We start from the raw sequence: 27,473 nt of genomic DNA on the forward strand, positions 1-27,473 counted from the left end.
ATCTGCTCTGTCATCTACAGACTCACATTCTGGCAAAAAGTCACCTTTGCTTTATATTGCTGCTTGTGTATAAAGGTATATATATATATATATATATATATATATATATATATATATATATATATATGTGTGTGTGTGTGTGTGTGTGTGTGTGTGTGTGTGTGTGTGTGTGTGTGTGTATGTGTATACACAGACACACACACACACATATATATATGCACACACACACACACACACACACACATATATATATATATATATATATGCACACACACACACACATTAAGATAGTCCTGAACTCTCATGGATAACATCTGAGACAGAGACTATCTGAGATGAGATAGAGACTTAAGACCATGTCCTGAATTTTTAATTTTCTGGTCCTTTTCCTTCTTACCCCTTATAACTGGTGTAAAAATTGAATGAATTATTTATTTAAAAATATGATAACTTGAAAAGGCTCATTAAATAACCTAAATAAATAAATGAGGAAAGGAAGTCAAACAATGTGATCCCTCTGTTTCCCCTGCATCCTAGGAAACCAGAGTGGAAACTGAAGAAGAGCAACGAGTACGGGAGAAGCTAACGTCGCCATGTCCCCAGAAATGCTAATTCCAAACAAAACATAAAGGGAACAAAGAAAACGAGGTCACCTTGTTAACACACACACTCAGAAACACACACACAGACTCAGACACACACACACTTGGTCAACTAGAGGTGTTGCCAAAAGGCATGCACTATCTATGTAAGCTCAGAGGAGTTGGTCTGCTAGGAGAAAGAAAGGTTAGATGGCGGCTCCTTTCTCTTTACTCTGGATCACTGAGCTAAGAGGCAGTAGGTCTGTAGTTGGTGTGATGTGGGCATTGCAGATAGCATAAAAGGTTTTTATGACAAGTGTCTGTCTCTCTCTCTCTCTCTCTCTCTCTCTCTCTCTCTCTCTCTCTCTCTCTCTCTCTGTGTGTGTGTGTGTGTGTGTGTGTGTGTGTGTGAGATGTGTGCATGAAGATGTATGTTACTTCTGAGATTTAGCCTAATAATGAGGATGGGGAATCTCCCACAACATTTTAATAAATGATTGCTACTGCTCTGACCATTATAGTGAGAATTTCAAGTTGGTATAACCAAACACTTCGCTGAAAGATCCAGAAAGGCAAAATAAAAATAGAATCTCTAATTACTCCAGCTGAAACAAACAGAATTCTTTAAAGCACACATCCCTATCAGGGACACTGAAGAACAGACAGGAAGACCCTCATGCACTCACTATGACCATCCCTGAATATTCTTTGTCATATGCAAATAAAAGCCAGGCCAATGAAGTAGCTACCAGGATCACCTGTCAGGGTATTCTATACCATTCAATGTATGCAAAGCATAGTTGCAGCTGAAGACAAATTTTTGGTGGGGCTTTTGAGCAATTTCCTTCAATACAGAAAAAAATACTGTGAAAGAAAATCTTGAAAGGTATTTCAGGAAAAGAGGAAATGATGATAAAATTTTGCAAGGCAAACACGTGCTGTTTTGCGAAGTATGGCAAGCTGTGTAGGATATTGTTTTCTGCCATCATGGAATGCACTTGGCATTACTGAAAACAGGAAAAAATAATCAGGAGATCATTGCGCTGTTATGCAAACAACTTCACATCTGCACTCCCACCGCTGGACTCTGGGAAACTGCCTATTGTCTTTGTTTGCTCCTCTGACAGACTATGACAATTGTAGAAGACAGCTCGCCATCCTTGTGTATCCATGCTCGTCTTGACAACTTAACATTATTACTAAAATTCAAAATTTTATGTGAACATTCTAACTTTTAGCTGGCTTTTTTCCTTATTATTTAGTCTAAATGCACTTTCTAGGAATGGTATTAAATGATTTGTTTATTTTATTTACATATGTTTATGGTACATTAATTAGCGTTTACCATCAAGCTTACTCTTTCAATATTTCATAATCTCCAAAATATCTCACTGGATACAAAACTGCAGTGCAGTCTGTAGCAAATTCTTCCTAGATTAGTATATTTTAATTCTCCCAACTGCCTATCCATTTTTGTATTTAAGATTAATTTCTAATTAAATAGTTTTCTTCCAAGGAACTTGTTGGTACTGTACTTAGCATGTTTTAACTGATCATCTTAAACAAAAATATAAATAGCAAAATACCCAAAGTCCCTTAACATTTAGAACAAATTTGAACAAATACACCTTTGTTTGAAATAGTATTTGGGGGACTGAGATTAAGAATTAGGAGCTAAAATGTAGTGGTAACTCTCTGAGAACCCTGACTGAGCAGATGAGAAGCCAGCAAAACAACATTAGGATACAGGCATCCTGTGCTAACTGACTTTGGTGTGTGAGTTTGTGTGTGTGTTTAGGGCTTAGTTTACTTGGTGTTGATGAGCAAACTAACCTCACACTTCCCACTTTGATAAATAGATATTAAAAGTAGTCAAGCTATGGTGGTGGCAATGCCTGTAATACCAGCACTTGGAGGCAGAGGAGGTGCATCTCTATAAGTTTAAGGCCAGCCTTGTTTATAGTGAGTTCCAGGACAGGCAGGGATATGAGAGACAACCTATCTCACCCCAACCAAAGATACTAAAAGCCTCAAAAAATAGAAATATTGCCTCCTCTTTCCATAAACCTTGATGCCAGCTTCTTCCACGGGTACAAGAAACTCAAGTTATAACATTGTCCTTGTGTGACAGGCACGCACCCGATGGAGTCACTTCCCCAGCCTCAGGTTACATGGTTTTAAAATAATCTTGCTGAGTAAATGTTGGAAACTAAGAAATTATTTTAAAATCATACGTGACATCTTTTTATAAGTTTTAACTTCTGCTTTGCACCTTAATATATTTGTATGTAACATTTTTAAATCTCCAAGAATATAATATTTTAAATGAGTACATGTATTATTTTTCACCGTTATTTTGTCAGTGTCCTGAGTGTAGAGAAGTTGCCTCACACTCGCCACTGAGAACATACATTTCTATCTAGCACGTCTGTCATCCGGCTTTAGGATGTATGTAATGAGAAAGGAGTGGGGCGTCTGTTTACCTTTCACATGTTCCCGTGGTTCAAAAGCAGTGAAAATTTCATCTAACAAAGTATTAAAATCACATTTGGACTATTATAAATAGATGAATTAAATAATGCTTGTCACTTTTTTATAATTGCTATATTTGATATGATCAAGTTACAATAGCATACATATCTTTGCATACCTTTTTAAGTAGAAGCAATAATATCGTGTTTTCTACACCCTGTGGAAGGCTTCTTATTTTTATTTTTTTGCTACAACACAGCTTTATTGAGATGTAATTGCATGTTATACAGTTCACCCACATAAACTGTATAACTCACTGGCCTTTGTTGCTGTTCACGAAAATTGTGCCACTATCACCACGATTAATTTTTAAGCATTTTAATCACATAAAAGAGAAATGCTGAAACCACGAATTAGCAGTTCCCCATATTTTCACCTAGGAACATTAAGATCCTAAGTCCAGTGAGAGGGTAAAACTTTCCTTGGGAAAAGTATCTACATATGTGCATGTCTTTACCCCTTCCTCTAATGCTTGTCATTATTTGAGAACAAATTGAACTGTAGATTTCACTATTTTCTCATTACTTGTCAATTAAAAAATTGTTAGTAGTCTTTTTTCCTTGGCTTTTTGAGACACAGTTTCTCTGTGTAACTTTGGAGCCTGTCCTGGAACCTCCTCTATAGATCAGGCTGGCCTTGAACTCATACAGATTTGCCTGTCTCTGCCTCTCAAGTGCTGTAATTAAAGGCATGCACCACCACCACCCAGCTATGATAGTAGCTTTTTCCATCTTCCAATCACACAGATACACACAGGGACACACATCCAGAAACAGACACAAATACACACATATACACAGACACTCAGAGAAACACATCACATATACACATACATTCACAGACACAGACACAGATACACATATACAAATAGGCACACACATATGTACACAGACACACAAACACACACACTTTTCACTATAGCAATTACCAATTTCCACAATATCATCTAAACTTAATTTAATGCTGAATCTCTTTATTACACAGATATGACACTCAATTTTTCTTAAAAATGGTTAGATATTAAATGGATAGAAATGGATACAACACTTGATTTAGTGTTAGAGAACCATGGAGTTGGTCTGGCCTGGCTGACTTATGAGAGAGATGCACTCCCTCGGACAGTGAAGCATTCAGGCTTTGTGTTTCTCTGTATGATCCCTTAGTGGTCAAGTAAGCATGGAAGCTTGACAAGACAACTTGTCTTAGGCATTAATCTTGTGTTCTGTTTGTGGCTTGCAGACTTCATTGTATCCTGCAATTACAACTGTATTGACCCTGGTAATCGCTATATTTTTTTTTCTGATAAATGTATACAAAATCTGATTGCTCTCAATAAAATTGCCACAGCTCCATTTTTTTTTTCCTGTGGATGCTCAGGCACTAACATTTCACCAAAAGGCTAGTTTTCTCCTAATAGTCTCACTGGGAAACATACCTCTTATGCCCAGCAAAAGATGACTAACAGAAAGCAAACTCAATGGCATCTTTGGAAGTTCTTTGTCTCAGAAACTTGTGTCAAGGCTTTTCTTTTTCCATTTCTCTTTTCTTCCATCATTTGTTCCTTTCTTCCTTTCTCTCTCTCTCTCTCTCTCTCTCTTTCTTTCTTTCTTTCTTTCTTTCTTACTTTTTTTCTTTTTTAAAAACCTTATGGGACTTTGCATATATATTATGGTTTCTAGTTTTGTGTTTCTCTGGGATTCCTGTGTGCAACAGTCTTGTGCTTTTTCTTTGACTTCTTCCTATTTCAATTTAATTTTCTTTGATCTATTTTATTATTATCCCTCAGATGTCTGTATGTTTTCTAATGAGAGACAGAAAGGGTATGGATGCAAATGAGAAGAGAGGTAGAGAAAAACTTGGAGGAGTATGGGGAGGGAAAACGATAATTAGAATCAATTGTATTAAAAAAGTCTATTTTCAGCAAGAGAAAAATATCATTAGATGTGGTTAACTCATTAACAGGTTAAAACTATAAACTATAAAACTATAATCTATAAACATTATTCAAATGCACGAGAAAAATAAAAAGATTGAAAAGAGATTTTGGGCTTGTCACATGTGATCTAAAGAGGAAAAGACACAAAACAAATTGCAACATGAGGATGGGTGCTATAAAATGAAAACTTCCCTGACTGGAAGGATAAAAATACCCATTTGTATGAACTGCAGACAAGATACTAACACATAAAAAGGTCAAGGGACTTCACTGGGTTTGCTTGCCACAAGGTTGCAGTCACAGAGGGCCCAAGGTTTGGCTCAGCTGCCATGACACCAGAGGTTCTGACCTAGAAGTGATGCATGTGTGCTGTGAAATTATAAGGGTCGTGTGTGATCAAGGAAAAAGAAATAATTTCTTGTTCTGCAATGATGATCCATTTGCAACCCCCCTCACCTGATGTAAAGAGAAAAATGTTTCCTTTTATGGTTCATTTGTAATTAACTTACCCTCAAAAATCATAATGACCTTATTCCACTCTGACTTGGAGCTAGTACAGGCCACTTTGCAGACTTATGTGAGATACAGTTCACTTAATATGAATGATGAAAACCCAAAATAACAGTCCTATAAGTCACTTTCTTCTTTATAAACACGTGAGTAGGGAAAGAACCAATGCGTGAAGAAACTATGAACCTTCTGTCTTATTGTTTACTATGTTATCTGGACCATGCGAGGACTAAGCTGAGTGCTTATGAGAACTTGACATCAGGATAGTGGGAATCTGAAGTGGAAGGGAAGAGGCATGCCCTACTTTCTAAAGAAAGGTCCCCAGACACCACCCTTTGAGCCTCATCACCTCAATTACTCAAATCAAAGGTTGCTTTAGTTATTATTTTAAAAAATTATAGAATAAAACATGCTTGGTTCATAATTCCTTTGTATGAAAATACCTCAAAATGATACTGGAAGGAAGTTGAGTGTTATCTACAGTTCCCAATACATATTTGTTGAACTGGTGTGAATATATTTTTGTCAATCCCTAGCTATATAGTCAAAGTTTGACTCCATGTTTATTATGTGATTTGAACTACTCTGAAAGGATGCTTTATTGATGGTGATTCTTTATTTACAAAGAAGCTATAACAAAAGATGGATAAATAACTTTATTTAAGATGAGAGTTAATAGCCATTGTTATTGTCATGGAAAATGACGCTAATTCTCAACAGACTATCACTATTTATATAAGTATGATTCTCCTGCATAAGAGTTAAACACCAAAGACAGACAGTATAACTTCTTTATTTCCCTCCATATCTTATTTTTTAAAAATAAATATGTACCAAGGACTAACAAAATCTGTAATGTAATTTTGTTTGTAAAAGAGCAGTCACTGATACTGTTGAGCCAAGCATGTTCCATTCTTTCATCAAATAAGCTATCTAATAGGGTAACCCTTCAGCACCTTTATAGGAACTGCTATGCATGGAAAATAGAGGGTTCATGAAGATGGCACAGCAGGTGAAAAAGCTTGCCATGTAGCCTGATCATCTGATTTTGATTCCTGGGACCCACACAGTGGTCTGGAAGAACTGATTCTTGAAAGTTGTCTTCTGACCTCCAAACATGGATCATGGTATGTGCCCCCTCAAGACAAATGAAAAAATAACTAAAAATAGACACATAAAGGAAAAAACAAGAAGTTACAGATTTTATACAAGGAGAGTCACATGTAGTCCAGGATGAAAGGTGGAGACAGGAAAGTCTTCTAGGAAGTGGCCTTGCGATGGTGGTTAACAAAAGGAAGATGCTCTGAGCGCCATGGCAACAGATGCTGTGTGTTAATCAGGCAACAGATGCTGTGTGTCAATCAGGCAACAGGTGCTGTGTGTCAATCAGGAAAAGCAGAAGAAAGTCCTCTTCAAATGCTTCCATGAGATGACACGTCCCAGAGCAAATTCTCTACATATAATTGTTACTTGCCCTAAATCATGGGTTACCTTACCAAATGCCCACACAAGGAAGTATGAGGTCCCCCATTCAAATTTGAAATATTGTTTGTATTCAAACAATTTCTATGTCAGCATGGGACACTTCTATATGTTTTAAAAACTATAAATAGTAGATGCTCAAAGAATAGTAGTTCATCTGCTGCAGATTAGAAACCAAGGGAAGCATTCTAAAACATATTAGATAATTAACTCTTTATATTTTGTGTACAATTTTCACATTTATGTTAAGTCACCTCCCAAGGGAAAGTCTATGATCCATAGGCAGTTACATTAAATTGTCGAGTTTTTGTTCCATGAGATTACTGTGGTTTGGTATAGGGCTTGAAAAATATCATTATGTAGAGATACTGGCTCAGGCTGGGCTCCTGTTAGGAAAGCTAAACTAGAAAAATTCACATTTAATTCTAAATTTAGTACTTTATCTATTAACCACAGTAATGAGAACAATCAACTAAGAAGGCCTGAGTTTAACAGAGTTGTTTAAATGTGAGAACTAAAAAAATGGCCTATATGTTATGAACTTGCAGCAAAAATGCTTCAAACTGTTGGAGCATTAAGTGCATAATAGAAGTACAAAAGCTATGAGCTTATTTGTGCATGAGGGTGAGTTAGATTACTTTTCCAAAAAGCAAAATCATAAGAAAATGAAGCAATCTATATTAAGTATACCAATGTTAGGCTCAAACAGCTACAATCTTAATTAAATATATCAATTCCAGGAAAGCAGCAGCAGCAGCAACATTAAGAATAAACACATGGGGAAAATGTAGCCAATATATGATATAAAAATATGTTCTCAAAACCATTAATGGAAAATGGACTCACTTATTCATAAACTCAAAGTTCAGTTATTTTCTTCCTGTGAGCCCTGCACAGTAGTTCTGCCGGGGAAGTTTGTTGTCTATAAAATGACTTGATGGAAATAGGAAAAACATGACACCTTATCCCAGGATCCGCACTTGCTCTGAATTTGTCTTGTTTGAATGGAAATTCCCAAACTTCCTTCCACTAGTTCTGGTCATAATACACACGAGGGGATGGTGGCAGATACTGAAATGAGAAAGGCCAGTACCTCTTTAAAGCAACAGCATCTGGTTAATTAATCTACTTCTACCCTCTTTCCAGGGAGGGAAACCTACCTTTCCAACTACACTCTAGACACTCTCATACAGAAAGTAAATAGATGGGCCACTTTCTCAAATATACCTGCACAAAGAGGTGTTTTCTTGAGGGTTACTGTGCTGTGTGTTCACAATAAGATGGTTGGCAAGAGTTCATTCAAAATTCTAGTTAGGACAAAGTTAAGGAGACATTGAAAAATCCTTAATGAATATTGAGAGTGAAGTTAGTTTCACTGTCTTAGACTTTAGCACTTTGGAGGCAGTTTACTTTTTCATGTTTTACTTTCTTATTCATTCCAAACGTAACCCCTAAATTCTTCAGTATAGTAGGAACTTTCCTTGCTGTTTCTGGCTTCTTTCCATCTTCTTTTGGACTTAGCTTACTTGGTTCCCAAATTGTAACAGAAAGTTACATAAGACCATCCTAAAATATGAGGAAATGCCAAAGTTATCTTCAATAATTAAAGTGTAAAATGATTTTTCGCTATATTCTGGCCTCTTAAAATATAGGGCCTTCTTTTTTAAAGACGTGATGGCAGATTTAACAATAAAACATTTAAAGCCAGGTCTTGCGAGATGCAGATATTTTTACACTCCTTTTACTATTTAATTATGATTTAATTATTGAAAGCTTCCTGTTGCCGAGAAACATCTACTGAAAGTGGTTGAACACGAGTATACCAGTTTGTGTACCAATATGGGTCTTCCCAAGAGTGACAGAACATAGTCAGGCTGACAATAAGGAATCACCAAGAGAAGTGAAGTGGGTAGCCTGGATTTGTCAAGCCCTGTTACAATTCGTTGTTTTAAAATGCCTCACACCGGGGGCACTTTTTGTGTGCTGTGCCCTGCTCTCCACAATCTTGAGCTATTTAATGAAGTTGCTTCTAACAGTGGAAGAGACAGCACTACAGTGAAGAAAGTATCTTTTGCTAGAGAGTGAGCTTCAATCAAATCATCAGGATCAAAATGAACATGAGGTATCTGCTCTTAGAATTCTCTAACCTATCAATTCTGAAACTCTTAAAAGAGGAGCCATTTCCAAAGAGATCTTCATGTGGATTTTATGTAAAGTTTGAGAACCACTGTCACAGGCAAGCAGCTAACTATTGGAGGGTGGATAAATACAAGACTCTTACCTTCAAGCTCTAGGAAATTTTAACACTTCCTCACACTCACTATTTACCATGTTCACCTCCTACCCACTCCCAATCAAAAGAAACTACCTAGAGCTGTTGAAAACCATCCAGCAAAGGGACTCCCATGTTCAAAGCTGGTCTCATGCTTCATGTCTGAGTTTGAATGATAATTTTGCATCATAAACCTTTAGCAAACCCAAATGACTGAGCGGTATCTGCATACCTGAATAAAAGGATATCAACACGACTGGCTTGAAGGGGTCAATCAACACACAGAGTAGCTAGAGTTCTCAAGATTGTACAGTCATGTTCATGCCATGAGGAAGGCATCTGTTTCTAGGTATGTTTCGTTTAGTCTATGTTCGGTTAGTTTTGAAAATTCAAACTCTCAGACAGAAGAGGGTTTTAAATTAATTGCTGCCATGAGAAAAACGGAGCTTTCAGAATGAGGCCAGGTGGCTTGGTACGTGGTCATATTTTCAACACAAGGAGGTTTTCAGTGAGGCTCTGGGGCAGAACAAATTTGTTCTGAGTCTGCTGTGGAAATAAGGCATTCCTTCAGTCCTGTCCAAATAGTAATACCACCAGTTCCCAGAAGATAAACATGGAGAGACAGTCAAGCCGTTACTTCAGGCTCACACATTTCTCCTACTTCTCTGTATTTCTCAGATGTAGGTACTTGAGGACAGGCTGCCAGGAAACTTTCTGTATTCGTGCAGAAGGCATTGAGGTAGCTGTGCTCAACTTCTGCAGGAGGGACAGAAGTGACACCTACTCATTAAGAGCATTCCCCACAGGGAATTCTGGTAAGCCAGCTCAACAGCCTTGGCTGAGAGGATTCTGCCTCGCAATATTGAGGAGTACAGTTAGCTGCATAGATCTGTAAGCAGCTCTGGCAGATAATAGAGTTCCTCAGATCTGATTTGAGCTTGGAGTGCTGTCTTTTCCAGTTCCACATGCCAGAAACAGACCTATGCATATCAGAGGGTGCCTACCCGCTGTGTGATAAGACACCAAGAAAGAACCAGGTTAGTGGCCACACACACATAAAAAAATCAAGGCAGATTCTATATCCAGAAATTCTGAATTTTGAATGTTTTTCTCATGAAAAGAGAGTTGCTCCTTCTCAGTATTCAGGTTTTCTCCATTTTAGCACAGTTTGAACATATGAAGGTTGTATTACGGTATTTAAAATCTCATTCTTTGTAAATCCAAGAGTCAAATTAAAAAGTCTCCTCATGCCTAACATGTACAGCAAGTAAAATGAAAAAATTATCTATTTCTGTTTAGAGTGAAATAAAATTGCATAATTTTTTATCCCCTCTCCTCCCTTCAAATCCTCTCACATACTCCACCTTGCTTCATCTCAATTTCATGGCCCCTATTATCACATGGTATTACTGCATACATATATGTCTAAGCATATTTACATATGTTTCTAAATACATCGGGCACAGTCCGCTTAATGTTACTTGTTACTTGGTTGGTCATTTGGTAAAATTTGGGATTCTTGGCAGAAATGGATTTAGAAAGATTGGTAAGTACCAGAGTATCAGACAATTTGCTGTGACGCTGTGTCTTCTAGGGATATCAGAAGCTCCACCCATAAACTCTCACCAACATGTAGTATTTTATACAAGGAATACTTACTAAATGATCTCATAAGAGATTGACGGATGCTAAACTTTACTTTAAAGCAAGTCCCTAGGATTCTGTATATACTGTGAACAGCAGTACTGAGGCTACTTTTATGTCTTTGAGAGTAAAATTACAAATCTTGGATGTTAGGAAAACACTAGGATTTTTAATTTTGTCTCAGAACATGAATCTGATAGAGACAGGATACATTTTTATTACAAGAGCACATCTGGGTTTCTAGACTCCCGTGATGTGATTATAGTAAAAAGTTTATTAAAACCCTGCAAAAATCTTAATAAAATATTTTTTAAAAATGTTTATTATTACATTTTAGTATGTGTGCATGTATGTGTGTGTATGAGTGTATGTGTTTTTAGTGTGTGTGTATGTATGAATGTGTCTGTGCTTTTAGTTTGTTTGTGTTCTTGCAGTGTGTGTGTGTGTGTGTGTGTGTGTGTGTAGTGTGCCTGCACATGGCAGAGACCGTTTATGGAAGTTAAGGACAGCTTGATGGAGTTAGATCTCTTCTATCATTTAGGTCCCAGGGTTCTGATTCAGGTCTTCAGGATTGGCAGTAAGAACCCTTACCAGCCGAGCTATCTAGATGACCCTGAACATTAAAGTTTTCACAGTTGAGGAATGAAGCATAAATGAGGCAAGAAGAAGTGTCATTGTGATGTTGGGTACACAGTGTTTAACTAGCAGTCTTCTCCATACGTGATTTACAGTAAATTATTTATGTATCCCTATTGTTGCATGTGAAAGTAGTTTGTGGTAATTGGGAAGGCAATGCTGGATATTGCTTTTTTATGATCTTCGGGTCCTCTACCTGATGTGGGATTGCCCTCTGTATGATATGAATGTTTTATTACCATTAGTTAATAAAGAAACTGCTTTGAGCCAATGACAACACAGAATAGAGTAAGGCATAAATTCCAAGCAGAGCCACAGAGGCTTACCGCTAAATCACAAGCCTCATGGTGAGAGAGAAAATAATAGGAATTGGTTTATTTAAGATGTAAGAGTTAGTTAATAAGAAGCCTGAGCTAATAGGCTGAGCGATGTTTTAGTTAATACAGTTTCTGTGTGAATATTTCAGGTCTGTGCAGCCAGGAAACAAATAGGTAGCCTCCATCACTTTTCTGATTCATTGTACCATAAATGCCAGCAGTGGGATATCATATGTAGCTGTGCAGACAGAGTCCAGTTGTTTGTGTTTTGTCAGAATCCTTGAATGTTGTTGTTATGTGATTTCCATGGAAAATAGAACCTGTCTTTTATGTTTCATGTTCCCTATTCTTTCAGTATTAAGTCATATGAATCTATTAAGAAATTTTTAAAATATGATGTTATGGAAATGTATTGAAAATAAGCAAAAATCCTATCATCAGATGATTACAATATATGAGAGAAACAACCTAAAAAGCGCTACCATGGAAATGACCATGATGACTATACTGTTTTTGTGGAACTCTTAGTTTCACTGTTAAAATAGCTTCTAAAAACAAAAAGAAAGAAGGAAGGAAGGAAGAAAGGAGGGAGTGAGGGAGGGAAAGAAGGAAAAAGGGAAGGAAGGAAGAACAAGTAACCTCCCCGTGCATAAAATTTGCAGCAGTGAATTGTGTAACATAAAGTCATCAACTAACTATCAGTAGTTTTTGAACTGCAGGATTCTGGTGATTTTCTTTGGGATAGTGTCTTTTTTCTTAATACGGAAGAGTCACTTCAAAGCATTAACTGTTTCATTGCTAACACATAATCCCAAATTATCTGTTAATACTAAAGTAAACTGTCCCATAGCTAATTGCAGAGCACTGAGTTACCCACTGACACTAAAGCTAACCACACCCCCAGAAAACACTCTGCCAGGCTCCTGGCAACTTGCACACTTTTCACTGGGCAGGGCAATTGTACTGTCTTCCTTTCCTAGTTTGTTTCACTGCTCGCTCCTCTCTCTTCCTCCAGCTCACTGTCATCACTCTCCGTGATTCCCAGGACAGGTCCCCAAGTCCATCCTCACTGCCAATAAACTCATTGTTGTTTTTTTTTAAATGGCCTTTTCTCTCACCAAGGCAGAAACAAACAAAACAGGAATAACAACAGCCCATGCTTTCCAGGCAGATGAGGCAACTTTTACGGCAATGCTGTCTGAGGATGGACTAAGAAGATTTTATTTTTGCCAGGCAACTATAATGCTGAGCATTATAAAATTGAAATATAGGACATATCTTTCATTTACAGTAACATATAATGTGATTCAAAAAAAGCATCATAGCCAAATCTTTTTAAAGTAAAATAGATTACTTTGAGACCAAAAAAGATCCAATCTGCGTTAATCAGTGTTAAAACACTGCCACCACCACAGAGACAAGTAGCAATTCAACTTTCAGTTGAGTGTTTAAGTATTATACTATATTATCTCCCATCAGACATATCTTCATATAATAATTTAGTTATACAATTACTAGGGTGATAAGAATTTTCTTGTGTTCCAATTGTATTTATGCAGTTTTAAGGTTTATTTTTTTAAATGGACTACTAAAATAAGTTGCATTGGATAAGTTATTGAGCTCTACCAATAAGTTCAAATAGACTAATTTGTTAGTTTTCCTCCTTTCTTTTCTATCTCCATATGTAGAAGCTTCTCCCCTGGTTTCCCAAAAGGGTACTATAGACTGAATCTAGGACACAGGCAAACACTCTACTTACTAGGATATATATATATATATATATATATATATATATTTTACATTGAGTATTCCAGGCTGGCCTGGAACACAGGAACCTGAATCTCCAAGCCTGGCTGATTCAGAAAATCTCAAAGGTAAACACCATTTTGCTCTGTTTTTGTTACTAGTAAAACAAGTCAGAGCACCTGAGCATGTCCAGTGAGTGTCAGTTAGCAGTCTTCATAGACGAAGAGCTACAGTGTTAGCAGTCTACACAGAACTAGCTAGAGTAGCTAGCGCATGTCCAGTGTCTGTTAGCAGTCTGCACAGACGAAGAGCTAGAGCGTGTCCAGTGTCTGTTAGCAGTCTGAAGACGAAGAGCTGAAAGTTCAGTACAGAGGGACCCAAAATCATCTCAGAGAGAAAGGATGAGACATGGAACACTATAACATATTCTCATAAAAATATTCAGAAATGGAAAATATATCTTTAAAAATACTTAGCGAGTAGTCTGTCTGGCTAATCGTGTTTAGTTAGGAAATCATTCAAAGGTTTTAATACAAACTTTTAGATTTTTAAATGAAGTATTTAAAGACATATGGGCCTTGCAACATTCCTATTTTCACTACATTATTCAGAAATATAAACTTATATCTTAGGGTGCTAGTGATGTGAAATGTGATGTGGCTGCAGTTTAATAGCAGGAACGAATCCAAGTGAAGAGTAGAAGGTCAGAAAAATTAGTTAAAATAAAATAAAAAAATGTTAAGCTGTATTTACTGTACTTACCCTTTATTTAAGTCAGAATTATGAACATTATGGTGCCATTAATAATTGCTCAGAATGTAAATTGAAACTGCTAACTTTGATATTCATTTTATCAAGTTAATGAAAAAAGTTAAGGTGTATACTAAAATTTGTGTATTAAGTCATATACCTGAGAGACTAAGAGACAAGTGCACTTATTAAAAGTGGATTTAAGCAAGTATTCAAAAGCTTAACTAACTTGAAAGACTGAATAAAATAAATAAAAGAATCAAAAAAACCAGGAGAATTTAATAATGTATTCTTCAACACAGAGAATTTAGTATCTAATAAGAGTCAGTCTCTTAAATATGAGTATTAGTTAATTGATAAAGGATTTTTCTTTTGAAAAAATCGTACAATAACATACTCTTAAAGAATGCAATAATTATGTGTGCACACCGAGCATAATAAACAAACCTTGAGTATTAAACAAGAGTGAATGGGTTTCAGTTTTTGCTCTTCGTGGACATGTGATATTCCTCCACAAACATGTTAGATTTGCCCTTGCTCATTTCTCCTGAATTCATTATGATCTTTGCATAAAAAGTAAATTGACCGTCACATACTATCACCTTCATGGTCACCATTCCTCTTAGAAGTATGATACATCTTTAATTTGTCTAAGTGACCAGCTCATCTTTAATCTAAACTTTTCTGAACTGACCATTTTCTTATCTCATTGAATTATTTCTTCCCTGGGACAAAGAACATATAAATATCTTACTTGGAAAGAAAGACTGATATGTTGTGTTAAGTGCATAAGAAACTGTTCTAAAAATAAAACAAACTACTTGTGCATAGATATAATAGTATATTTAAGGCTGTCCAAAGGAGGAAATGTTCTATACCACAAATACTTGCTCAGTCATGTTCACTGTCACTTTATTTACAATAGTTAGGAAATGGGAAAAAAAGCCACTTAAATATTATTCAACTGGGCAATACAAAATGAAAATGAGGTATATGTACACTAATCTGCTGGCAACTTGTTATAGATGTAGCATTTCTACACTCTGATACCTTTTGTACAGATGAACAGTGAACACATTAAAAAATCAAACTGTAACTTATGAGTTGATTTCTGCAAATGTATGCCAACATAAATTCACGAAGAAAATATGAACTTTTTAAATTCTATATAGCTACAAAGACAAAGGCTATCTAATTTACATATAATTTCCTAAGAGGTCTAAACAAAGAAAGACACTAAAAGAGATTTTGGCTTAGTTTTGAAGAAGGAAAGTGTTTCTAATCAGCCATAAATCAATTTTATTGATATTAATGCCTATAGACAAACGTTTAAATATATTATGTTTAATAAAGTAACATGACATGCTCCATGTTTCTCTCATTGAAATCATGGTGTAGCAATCTGTTACCCAATAAAATTCATTCAGAGGGCTCCATTGTTGAATAATATTTGTATACTGAGAGATGTGTTACTGTGATTGCTTTAATAAAAATCTTAAGGGTCAATAGCTAAGCAAGAGAGATAGAAAGAGTAGATAATCGAGGCATAAAGGAGACCTGTCAGGAACATCAGGGAGCCAAACATGCAGAATGAAACAGAGGTGCCAGCTGAAACAAACATGCCAGCTGGCACCATTGCAGTCACTGCCTGGGCCTCTCTGCCCATGGGGACTCCAGAAAGTGGGCTAAGCAGCTACACAGAGCTGAGCAGTAAATGTGACTCCCCCTGGTGCCTCTGACATGAGGCTAGTCTCTCAAGGAACCAAGTGGGGAGAACCAGCTTCCAGTGCCATAAGCTAGCCACACAACAAAGGGCCTAGCAGGTGAAGGCTTGGCTCACACTGTCAGAGAATACTGCAGGTACTTAGTAAAGTTAGGTCAAGAATGAAAAAACCTCTGAACAGGTAGGGTATGCTTAAAAATATGCTTAAATGTTAAAGAAAGAAAAGAAAATGGATCTACACTGTCATTAAAATAGTTTAAGAGTAATAGTAAAGTCTTTAAAGAGAGAGTAAAGTAATACCCACCCCCCCCAAAAGCCACATATGGAAAATACACAAGGAGTCTGCATCTGATGTTGGAGTTCCCTCTGTGTGATGTCATTGCCATTAATGAATAAGGAAACTGCCTTGGCCTGTTGATAGGCCAGAACTTAGGTAGGTGGGGAAGATGGAACTGAATTCTGGGAGGAAGAAGGTAGAGTCAGAGAGATGCCATGGAGCAGCCATAGACAGACACTGGGAATTTTACCCTGTAAGCCACTGTCACATAGTAATATATAGATTAATAGAAATGGATTAAAATAATATAAAAGTTAGCCAATAAGAAGCTAGAGCTAATGGGCCAAGCAGTGTTTTAATTAATACAGTTCCTGTGTGTTTATTTTGGGGCTAAGCTAGCCGGGCGGCTGGGACGATAAGCAGGCCCCCTCTATGTAACATGAATCCTCCTCTATGATGCTTTGATGACTTTGAACTTTTTAAATGATAATGAACAAAAAAAATGGTAGCTCCTGAGAGATACTGAATTGTAGAAAAATCTACTGAATTAAACCAGTTTATATATTTTAAGGATGTTTTTAATTTTGTTTAAAATTGATGTCAGAAAATACGTTGCATTGGGGGAGAGGTTATGCCTTATTTTTTCAAAAATAGGAAACAAAAAGCTATGAATTTCTTCAAAATCAATGAAGATGAGATTTGATAGGTAGAGACCTCCTGAGGATTCTGTCTGCAGACTCAAGGGAGGAAGCCAAGGAAGACTACAGGACAGGTGACATGTATGCTGATCCCTCTGCACGGGGACAACTCTGAGATTGGATGAGATAAAGTTTGTTGGCTACAGAATTGTCATGACTTATTACATGCCATCCTTTCATATTCCATGGCTAGAGTTTGATCATAAAGTCCAAACAGACTTATAAATTTAGCAGGTGACTTTTCCCTGCTTAAATATAAGAGATCATCTTTAGCTGACTTGTATACACTGCACATTTCATACTTGTGTTAATGCAGATCTATATTTTACTCTTACAAGGTTGTATGTTCTCAGAAAAAAAAAAGGACCAGACCCCAGTGAAGACAGGGAAGAAACCAGCACAGAGGATCAAACTAGGCCCTCTGGTGACAAGGTGTGGGTGACAGTTGTATAGCTGGGACAGACTGCAGGGCCACTAGCAGTGGGATTAGGATTTATCCCTACTGCTTGTACTAGCCCTTTGGAACTCATTCTCTTTGGAGGAATGACTTGCTCATCCTAGATATAGTAGGGATGACCTTGATCCTTCCTCAAAGCAATGTGCTTTAACCTCTCTGAGGAGTGGATGGAGGTAGGGTGGAAGCGAAAGTTGAGAGAACAGGAGGAGGGGAAGAGTGGGAACTGGGATTGGTATGTAAAACAAAGAAAGATATTTAAAAAAATAAAAGAAAAGAAATAAAAAGAACAAAAAATAGAATGTTTTTATCATACTCCTCCCCTCAAAACTCAGAGATTTATGCAAAAGAGCAGGCAACAAGAATGTAGGAGCTAGAGGTTTTGGAAAACTCCAAACAAAGAGCATTTCTCAGATACAATATGGCTGAACATATTGTATGAACTCACAGAGACTGTAGCCATCACCCTTTACTAAGAAGATGTTTTCAGTTAATAGATGCTGGGAGAGGAAAGGTAAGTCTTTACCAACACATTAACACTGAGGACATGAACCACACTCCAGCGTAGGCCTTATGCTCAGGAGTAACTGACCAATACCAAATAGGACTCTATGATTTTGTGTGCATTTTTTGGTGGTTGTTATTTTCATTTGGTGTTCTTTTACTGTTATGTTTTATTTTGTTTAGAAAGAGAAAAATAAGGTGAAATTCTTTGGGTAGGGAGGGGGAGTATATGAGAAAGAAATATGACCAAAATATTCAAATATTTGGGGAGAGAGTATTTATCTCTATTTTCAAATTTTTTTTTACAAATAACGATATGACACTGGCTCAAGATTTCTTGGAAAAGAGGGAGCTAGTTAGAAGCAAGCCTAAGTATAGGCTAAGATTTCGTAATTAATAAGATGTCTCTGTGTCATTATTTGAGAGCTGGCTGATGAGACAGAAGAAGACTCATTGTACTTTATGGCAACAGAATGAGGTACAAAGTTTCTAATGACCCTAGGGCATTTGCAATCTCCCACACCAGATTTGAACACATTCCTCCAGTAACTCTCCTTGTCCTCATTTTCTAATTGATGTTTGCTAGATTCTCATGTAGCATCTTTAATTATGCTGTTTTCCAAGAATCTAGTTCAGTGGAAGCTGTCTTCCAAAATTGCCTTATATCAAAATTTCCTGACCCATGTAGCTTCCACAAGAGGACTCTGACATTTGGTACGTGCTATTAATGATATGAGAGACAGTGATTATATTAAGGTACCACATGAACAGAGGTATAATATGTCATATAAATCAGTTTTGATCATCTTTTTCTGTCTTCCTAATATATCTAATTTATGCTTTTGCTTGAATGCCCAGGAAGCTTAAATGGATAGAATTTGAGATGTCAGCTTTACTATAATATTTCTTCTCTGGACAAGCTCTTAATATATCAATATATTGTTGCTTTCTCCTGTTTTAAAATTAGCTGGTTGATGAGAATAAAATCCACTGTGAATCTCAGGGAATCCTGCTGAAGAAAGGTAGGAAGAGCTGTAGGAGCCAGAGGGGTCAAGGACACCACAAGAAAATACACATAATCAACTAACCTGTGCTCATAGGAGCTCACATAAACTCAAACCACCAAGGAACCTGCATGGAACCAGCCTAGGCCCTCTGCAAATAAGGTACAGTTGTGTAGCTTGGTCTTCTTGTGGGACTCATAACAGTGGGAGCAGGGTGGTCTCTGACTCTTCTGTTGGCTTTTGGGATCTTTTCTCATACTAAGTTGCCTTTTCTGGCCTTAATATGTGGGAGAGGAGGTACTTAGTCTTACTGCAACTTGATATACCATTATTTTTTGATATCCATGAGAGGCCTACCCTGAATAGAAACAGAGGGGTAGTAAATGTGCTGTGTGTTGGGAGACTGTAAGGAGAGGAGGGAGGGGAACTGCTGTCCAGGTGCATAAAAATATAAAGAAATGAATAAAAAAATTAAAAATGCCCTTCAAGAACTATATGCTTTGTAATTAATTCTACAATATTATTATCTACTTATAAAATAATTACCTACTTACTTTAAATATTTCTATAACGTGAAGATTGTAACATATTTATATTGTTTTACTCTTTATACTATGAAACTTTCTTTGGAAAGGTTTGCCTTTTACAGAACTGATACATAGTAATGCCCCTCAGAATGCTTAAAAAATTCTCTATTTATACCGTGGGATATTATCATGACCCATTGTACATGTTACATTTGTACATGGGAAATTATTTCTCAAAAAGAATACGTAGATGAAATTGTTTCTTTTTAGTCTCATAATTTGTTATTAAATGTTAATGTTGTATGCACAAACGCATGCAAATGATGATAGATATCTTTTTTCAGTACAACTTAAAGCAGGGCTTTTCTGTCTAAGAATGCTCCCATTTTAGTATTGTTTTTACATCTTCAGAGCATGCATCTCTTTCCCACATTTTCAGAGTTTGCACAGTTTCATCATAAACCGAATTACACTCTGAACATGAGAAAGAATCACACCAAAATCTTCCTAATCTACTCCCATGAATGAGTCTGATCATTTGGAGGACAGCTCTGTCCCATCCCTCTGTTACCTGAATCCACGGCCATCGGTCATTTTCAGCAGCTGTCCAGGCGTTTATGAGTCCTTTCTTATTAAGCCGAGCATAGTAAGGGTACCACTTCTGGAGGCCAAAAAGAGCTCGGTGGGTGGATGAAGCTGTGATCTGCTGATTGGATATGATCCCGCCTTCGATTCCCAATGGCCCAGAGCATTCTGAAAAGAAGTCATGAAAAATATACACGTGTATCAGAAACCATAAGGATGACATACTCTGTGGCATAGCATTTAATGAGATTAATTTGTACCATATACGGTTTCAGCCCTACCCACTGGCAGATCTGTCACGGATTACTACATTCGCAAATAGTGACTGCTCCTTGTATTTGAAAGTGGCTTCTCACAATGCAGCTTCTTTACTGTGATTTAGATATGTGAAGATGTATCATCTTAAAGAGAGAGCTATATCAGAAAAGCTACTTATTTTAAAAGGCCTATATTCTAACCTGTCTCACATTCCATCTTGTCAAAGCTTAGTAATACTCAAGAGTCTTTAGTCCTTAAATATTAGTTGGTGATTTTTTTCTTGACAAGAGTGTATATGAATTTTGAATCAAAATTATTGTGATGATAATGATTTCCACTTTTATGAGCTATCAAGCTTCAATTTTTATAGTAAATCAGTAATACATTCATAAAATCTCAATATATGATTTGTTGAAATTTATATAATAGTTACCTATGTCATCTGAATTACAAAAACAATATATTCCAATACTTCTACTAAAAGAACACATAGCTATGAACCAACATGCTTGACATTTTCCTACTTATAGTATGTGAAGAACTTAAATTGTTATTTAAAAGAATTTATTGAAAATGTACAATTCTGCATGTTTAGTTTGTGCATTAAAATGTAAATATCTAGTAATTTTATACAAATGTGCAATCTGGAACCTTAAAAAATTCTTAATAAAAAATAAATTGCTAAGGTTAAAGAATGCATTAAGACCATATGTTCTTATATACTAAATGTATTTAGTTCTTAAAATTAGCAGTAATGTTAAAGTCAAATAGTTATGTTTCAAATATACATTATGTAGTTCAAAACACTTCATTTATTTTAAATTTAGTGTTAAATTTTTATACTCGTAAAATAACACAGTAAAAATTAGTGTTTGACTTTAAAATTTCATTAACATTTCATATGTTGAATTTTTTTAGTGCAGATTTCGGTAATTAATAACAATTCTATTTTGATATCTATTATAATACGCTATGTGAATTCCTGAACCTGTGAATAGAGAACATTGCCCTTATTTATACTGTTAATTCCTATTAATCATCTTGATTGGTGATTACTATCAAGATTACTTTAGGTTTTAATTAATTTAGTTACTTTATTAATTAAATTTAATAATTTTGTTTCTTATTGGTCACTGTTTTCATTGACATAGACATGATTCTCTTTTCTAATACATGCTCAGTGGATTAAACAGCTCATTGAAAATTACCAACACTTAAGTGGCTTTAAAACTTTAAAGATGGAAATATAAAATATAGATAAGTAATTATTTCATCAGATTACTTTAGGAAAGATGAGGTCAACCTAAGAAAATGGCTTCTTTGCAATTCTCTTGAATTGTTATATCTAGACAATGTTCTCTTTCTCAGCATGCATTTGACTTGCTTTTACTTTCTTAAAGAACTCTACATCTCCTTTTGAAGTCATTCAAATTAAAAATTACAGTTTTAGGAACTGCATAATAAACAAATTCTCATATTTTTAAACACTTAACATTAAAAAATCGAATGCTGATTTTTCGGACTCTTGCTTTCTTTCACATTTTAAACTTCAAGAGCTGTGCAAACTCCATAAGAAGCTATGAAACTTTCATGATTGCTCTTGGTTAAACTATAAAAACTGCAGAAGCCTAACTTTTTGATGAATATCACCACATTTTGGCTGTATTTCTTTGTGTAAGGTTGAGAACCCATGGGGTGGAGATTGTAGCTACGTTTTCAAAAATTTGAACTTAGATTTGTCTGTGTAGCGTTAATAAAAAGAGAGGCTATGCACTTAGAAGAGAATAAGGAGGGGTATATGCAAAGTTTGGATGGAGGAAAGGGAAATGGGAAATGATGTAAGTATATTACCTCTCAATAAGTAAAAAAGTAATTAAAAAAGACTATCACCATTAAAAGAGTTTCAGGGACCTGTGTCTTCTGTTTGTGTAATGTTTGGATACAATGATTCTGGAAGCAGAAAGACTGTTGACTGCAGACTGTTTAGTTTAGACCACTAAATAGATTGACGGTCCTGCAGAGCCTTGCTTAATCAATTAGATTGCATGGCAGTTTTAGGAAAAACAGAATCACATTTGGGGATGTATATCTAAATACCTTATGTTATAGAGGATATTGTTTTCAGCACTTTGAGAAGGGACTACATTTTCAACTACACTGTTCAGTAAATCCTTGTAGTTAAGGAACACATCAGCAAATATTGGCTATGAACTTTTGCATTGTCATAAGCTGAATACAGATGGATGATTTTCACTTTATTGCCTATCTTTTTTTGGATCATTTTGCAGCCAACTGTATGATAGAGTTCAACTACTGTAAGTTAAGGGTAGATTCCACAGGATTTAGCCCACAAGATGTGTGCCAAAGTAACTCAAAGAAATTCTCATTTTATGAAACTCTCATTTAAGCTTCATAAAGCACAGGTTTGAAGATCCATGAACTCTGTGATAGCAATTAGTCAGCACAGTCTCTACTAGGAACTGGCATATGTAGTCAAATTACTTCTTTGTATTTTGGACACTCATAGATTGCAAATTGAAGGCAAATTTCTGTTTAAATATCTTCAATAGTATCTTCTGTCATAATAATAATTGTAAGTAATATCATAGAAACTAGGGTCATGCTGAAATTCACCTGTGAAATTGTATGTGTATCTAAGCTTCAGTATCACCTTGCTTGCATAGACAAAAGAGTGAAAGAATAGAGATTATGGTAGCAAGAAACTCTTCTGGGGTGGAGAATACAGAATATAGAACGGTTGTACTGGTAAACCATGAAGAAAGCTGGAGGTCTTATTTCCGTACCACATAAACCCCATTTGATGATGCATTCATGTGAACCAATATAGGGAGATAGAGAAATAAAGATAAAAGTCAAGGTTTTTGTCAAGCTGTGGTGTGGGAGAATTGTCTGTAACCTGTCAATTATGTTTCAAATAAAATGCTGATTGGCCAGGCAGAAGGTAAAGGTGGGAAAACCAGACAGGAAGTAGAAATGATGTAATGAGAACAGGAGAACTCTGGGAAGGAGGAAGTTGATTCCTCCCACTCCTGCCCAGATTACAGAAGCAGGAGGATATGATCTGCACCACTGAAAAAGGTACTGAGCCACATGGCTAACATAGATCAGAAAAATGGGTTAAGATGTGAGAGTTAGTGAGAGGTTAGAGCTAATGGGCCAATCAGCTTTATAACTTATAGAGATCTCTGTGTTATTTCTTTGGGGCTTGCCAGCTGTGGGGTACCGGGCGGGACAGAAATCCCAACCAACAAGCAGGCCTGGCCCCCTTATGTTACAAAGCTGCAAGTAAATTCCAGGGCATCCTGACCTGTATATGATCCTGTCTCAAACAACCAAACAAAACATGAAAAATATTCATTTTTTTTCACTAGAAGTGGCCTTAAATAGGCAGATGCAGATAAAGGTTGATGGGACACTGTGTATGTGGAAGTATGAAGTCTCTAGGTGACACTGCAGAGTCCACAGTGATTTAAACTCTTTTTATTAGATGAGTGATTCAGACTATCTATCTATCTATCTATCTATCTATCTATCTATCTATCTATCTATCTATCTATCTATCTATCTATCATCATCATCATCTCTCATCTCTCTCCCTCTCCCTCTCTCTCTATATGTATATGCATATCTATATCTATATCTATCATCTATATCTATATCTATATATCTCTGTGTTATAAGACTCCCAACTTATGCCAAGCTCTCATTATTCACACAGGGTCATTCATTTAACAATAAATTGAAAAAAAATGCTCACCTGTTATATTTATAGAGGATGGGTGTCTATTAAGTACTTTTAAGTGAGGAACCTTATTTTTATGCTGTCCAGTTTGCAGGCATTGCTTTTACCAGTACTCAAGTCCATCTTGCTGGTTTTCTTCAATCTTATAACATTTGCATGTCTACTGTTTCAATTACATATATCAGATAAGTTCAGCACCGTAAACTCAATTGTGAGGTATTGGTCAATGAAGCCTGAATGCAAGAGGCAACATCTTATCTTCTACAAGCTAATTATCTATGACTATGTTTTCTTTAGTTTTTAAGCTTATATTTTATTTTATATGTATGGTGTTTTGCCTTTGTGTATGTTTGTGGACCATGTAAACATGGTGCCTACAGAAGCCAGAAGAGGACATCATATCTCCTGAAAATGGAGTTAGATAGTTTTGAGCTACCATGTAGGTACTGGGAATAGAAGTTTAGTCTTTTTAATAAAAGCCTGTGCCATTAATTAATTAATTAATGGGTTTTTTTGAGACAGGGTTTCTCTCAGGGTTTCGCTGTGTAGCTGTCCTGAAACTTGTTCCGTAGACTTGTTCTGTAGACCACGCCTCCATCACAAACTGACAGAAATTTAGCTGCCTCTGACTTTAGATATAGCTGGGATTAAGGGTATGACCACCACTGCATAGTTTAGCCTGTGTTCTTAATTTCTGAACCATCTCTCTAACCCCTATGTTATTTTATAGCTTGAGGTTGTGATAATACACAATTTATCAGTTGTGAAAGCACTAAAAGTAAGGTGTGATTATTATTTTTTATTGTAAATAAAGAGCTCGACTCTGTAAAGTCACTTGAAATTTACTTTAACTGGACCCCAGTTGAAGTGACTCAGATTCAGGCCTTTTAGCCATTTTATTTTAAGCAACACTAGATCTATTTCACCTCTATAACTTTAGATGCACAGTGCCTTCAACACTGCAAGCACTCAATAAATAAATGCTGAACGTAGCTACCAAAGCATTGTTTGGTAAATAGGGAACCAATGAATAAATTCTAACTGTATATTTATCTCACCTGGACACATTGTCACAAGAGCAGCTTCTTTCAATAATCATGAGAATCACAAACAAATGATGTCATCATCATGAAAGGCTCAGAATCTAATTTTGTTTAGCCTGTGCTATATTCTTCCTCACTGCTTTATTAAATCCAACAGTTTAATAATATAGAAAGATGTTACAATTCAAAATGCAAATGTCTATAGAACTAAGATTAAGTTACCTTTAACCATTCATAGTAGGATGCTTAAAATAAATATATTATGGGGATGCATTGCCATCACTATTAGCCAATTAAAGAAGAAATGTGCGCTAATAATTGATAAATCCTTCATAGAATGACAACTATGTGTTTGAAAATCATATTTCTCTGAATATTTACACTTGATTTTTAGTGTTATACTTTGAAGAAGAAAAAAGATACCACACTGTTTTATTACTAAGGACAAGGAAATGCAAGTTAACACTATAAAAATGGATGTGGGATGCTGAGTGTCTCTTCAAAGATTGAATATATTTCTTCTGCTGCTGTATTATTTGGGGAACTCTCTTTCCCTGAGTAGAGTATACAAGGGAATATGAAGACTACTTCTAGGGCCTTCGAAATACGAAGGTGCTCACAAACTGAGATGTATTGGAACAGTAGGTGGAAGAGAATTACAGCAAGGTACAAAAGTGAATGAGGTCAAGAAGTACCCGAGACTATTGTGTGCTGCTATTCCCCAGAACTCTAAAGTGTTCACTGGAGGCTGTCCTTGGCCTGAACACTGCTTATTTAATATGGATAGCTAGCATGGTTGGTTTTAATGTCAACTTCCCACATATTAGTGTCATCGGAGCAGAAAGCCTCACTTGAGGACTGTTCTGATTGCCATAAATGATGCACAAAGATCCCCTCCAAATGTAGTTAGCACCTTCTGGTGGCAGCCAGATTATAAAGGGAGATGGAAAAGGGATTATTATTCACCTTTTCCTCACTTGGCCTTTCCTCTTGCTGCCGAGTTGATTTACCTTGATGCCGATATAGATTCCTTCTCTAATATATATCAAGAATTTCAGGTTTCTATTGACAACAAGGAACTGGCAGTTCTCCAGGAGCCTCCATATTTGTAGCACAGGGTTGGGACATCTAAGGCACCCCATCTCATAAACTGAGCTATATTCTCAGCCTCTCATGTATAAGGCAATTGTTACTATTTTGAATGAGCTGAATTACAAATTACACACACTATACATAAACACACACATTTCATTCCTTCCATCAGTTTAATTCCTTTAGAAAAACCTAAAAAAATTATCATAGACAAATTCAAGTTCGACTAATTAACTGAAATCTTGTTATGTGCTTATCTGTCTAAAATGCATCTACCCTCCATTAATTAGAACGGTTTTTAAAAATACGTATCCATTTAAAGTATGCTACAAGCTAGGCACTTTCGTAGGTAGTGTTCATACAAGGGAATGAACAAACAACAAAATAACTTTGTTCTCAAAGAATTAATATTTTTCTGCAGTCATGAACTACAAACAAGTAAATAACTAGAAAATAGCATAGCCTGGAAGTACTACGAAGAAAAAATAAGAGCTGTGAATCTCATTGACAGTGGGTTACACAATCAGAGGTGGATTTTCTGAAAGGTAATTCTAAATGCAATTGACTGAAAGAGAAGGAAGTGCAAGCCATTAAGTTGTCTTTACAATCATGTTCTCCTGGAGGACTTGGCTCCAGAGTGGAGAGGAGATAAAAAAGTAGCACTTTATGTTATGTATAATAGATTGTGCTGAATGTACAGATTTGTTGGGAGAGGAAATTGTAACCCAATCTGGGTTTAACAAAGGAATACCAGAAGAGAATAAGAGCTACCATAGAAGTGAAGGGAAGGAGGTAGGTTGGCATGGTGTGGGAGTAGAAGGTGTTTAGGGTCACTAGACCAGAATCCATTTGCAGAGTGTGGTGATGAGCTGGTGGAGAGAAACAGAGATACAGTACAAGTTTCTGATGAAGAGCTTGCTTATATCTGTGGTAGTGTTTTTGAAATATTCTAATAATGACTACATTCTCATTTAATGTGGATTATTTCACTATACTACAAAAGATACATTTATTATAGAGGACAGAATTATAGAAATACTATACACATAGTAATAGTAATTGTCCCAGTGAAATAAAGAATGTATATCTAAAAGAAAGTTAGCAAAGAGGAAGAGTTAAGAAATCTTCAAAAGCACATT

At 36.1% G+C, this 27,473-nt stretch overlaps 1 protein-coding gene across 2 annotated transcripts in view; it reads right to left on the bottom strand.

The window, feature by feature from the left end:
• The window catches only part of Edil3 (EGF like repeats and discoidin domains 3), a 453,408-nt gene that overhangs the window by 150,278 nt on the left and 275,657 nt on the right, over positions 1-27,473 (bottom strand). For both annotated transcript variants that reach the window (XM_038323644.1, XM_038323643.1), the window contains one exon: positions 20,165-20,346. In XM_038323644.1, the coding sequence (XP_038179572.1) occupies positions 20,165-20,346 (182 nt within the window). The remainder of the gene's footprint in view (positions 1-20,164; positions 20,347-27,473) is intronic.

Source organism: Arvicola amphibius, chromosome 3 (assembly GCF_903992535.2).
Source record: "Arvicola amphibius chromosome 3, mArvAmp1.2, whole genome shotgun sequence".
NCBI classification, from domain to species: Eukaryota; Metazoa; Chordata; class Mammalia; order Rodentia; family Cricetidae; genus Arvicola; species Arvicola amphibius.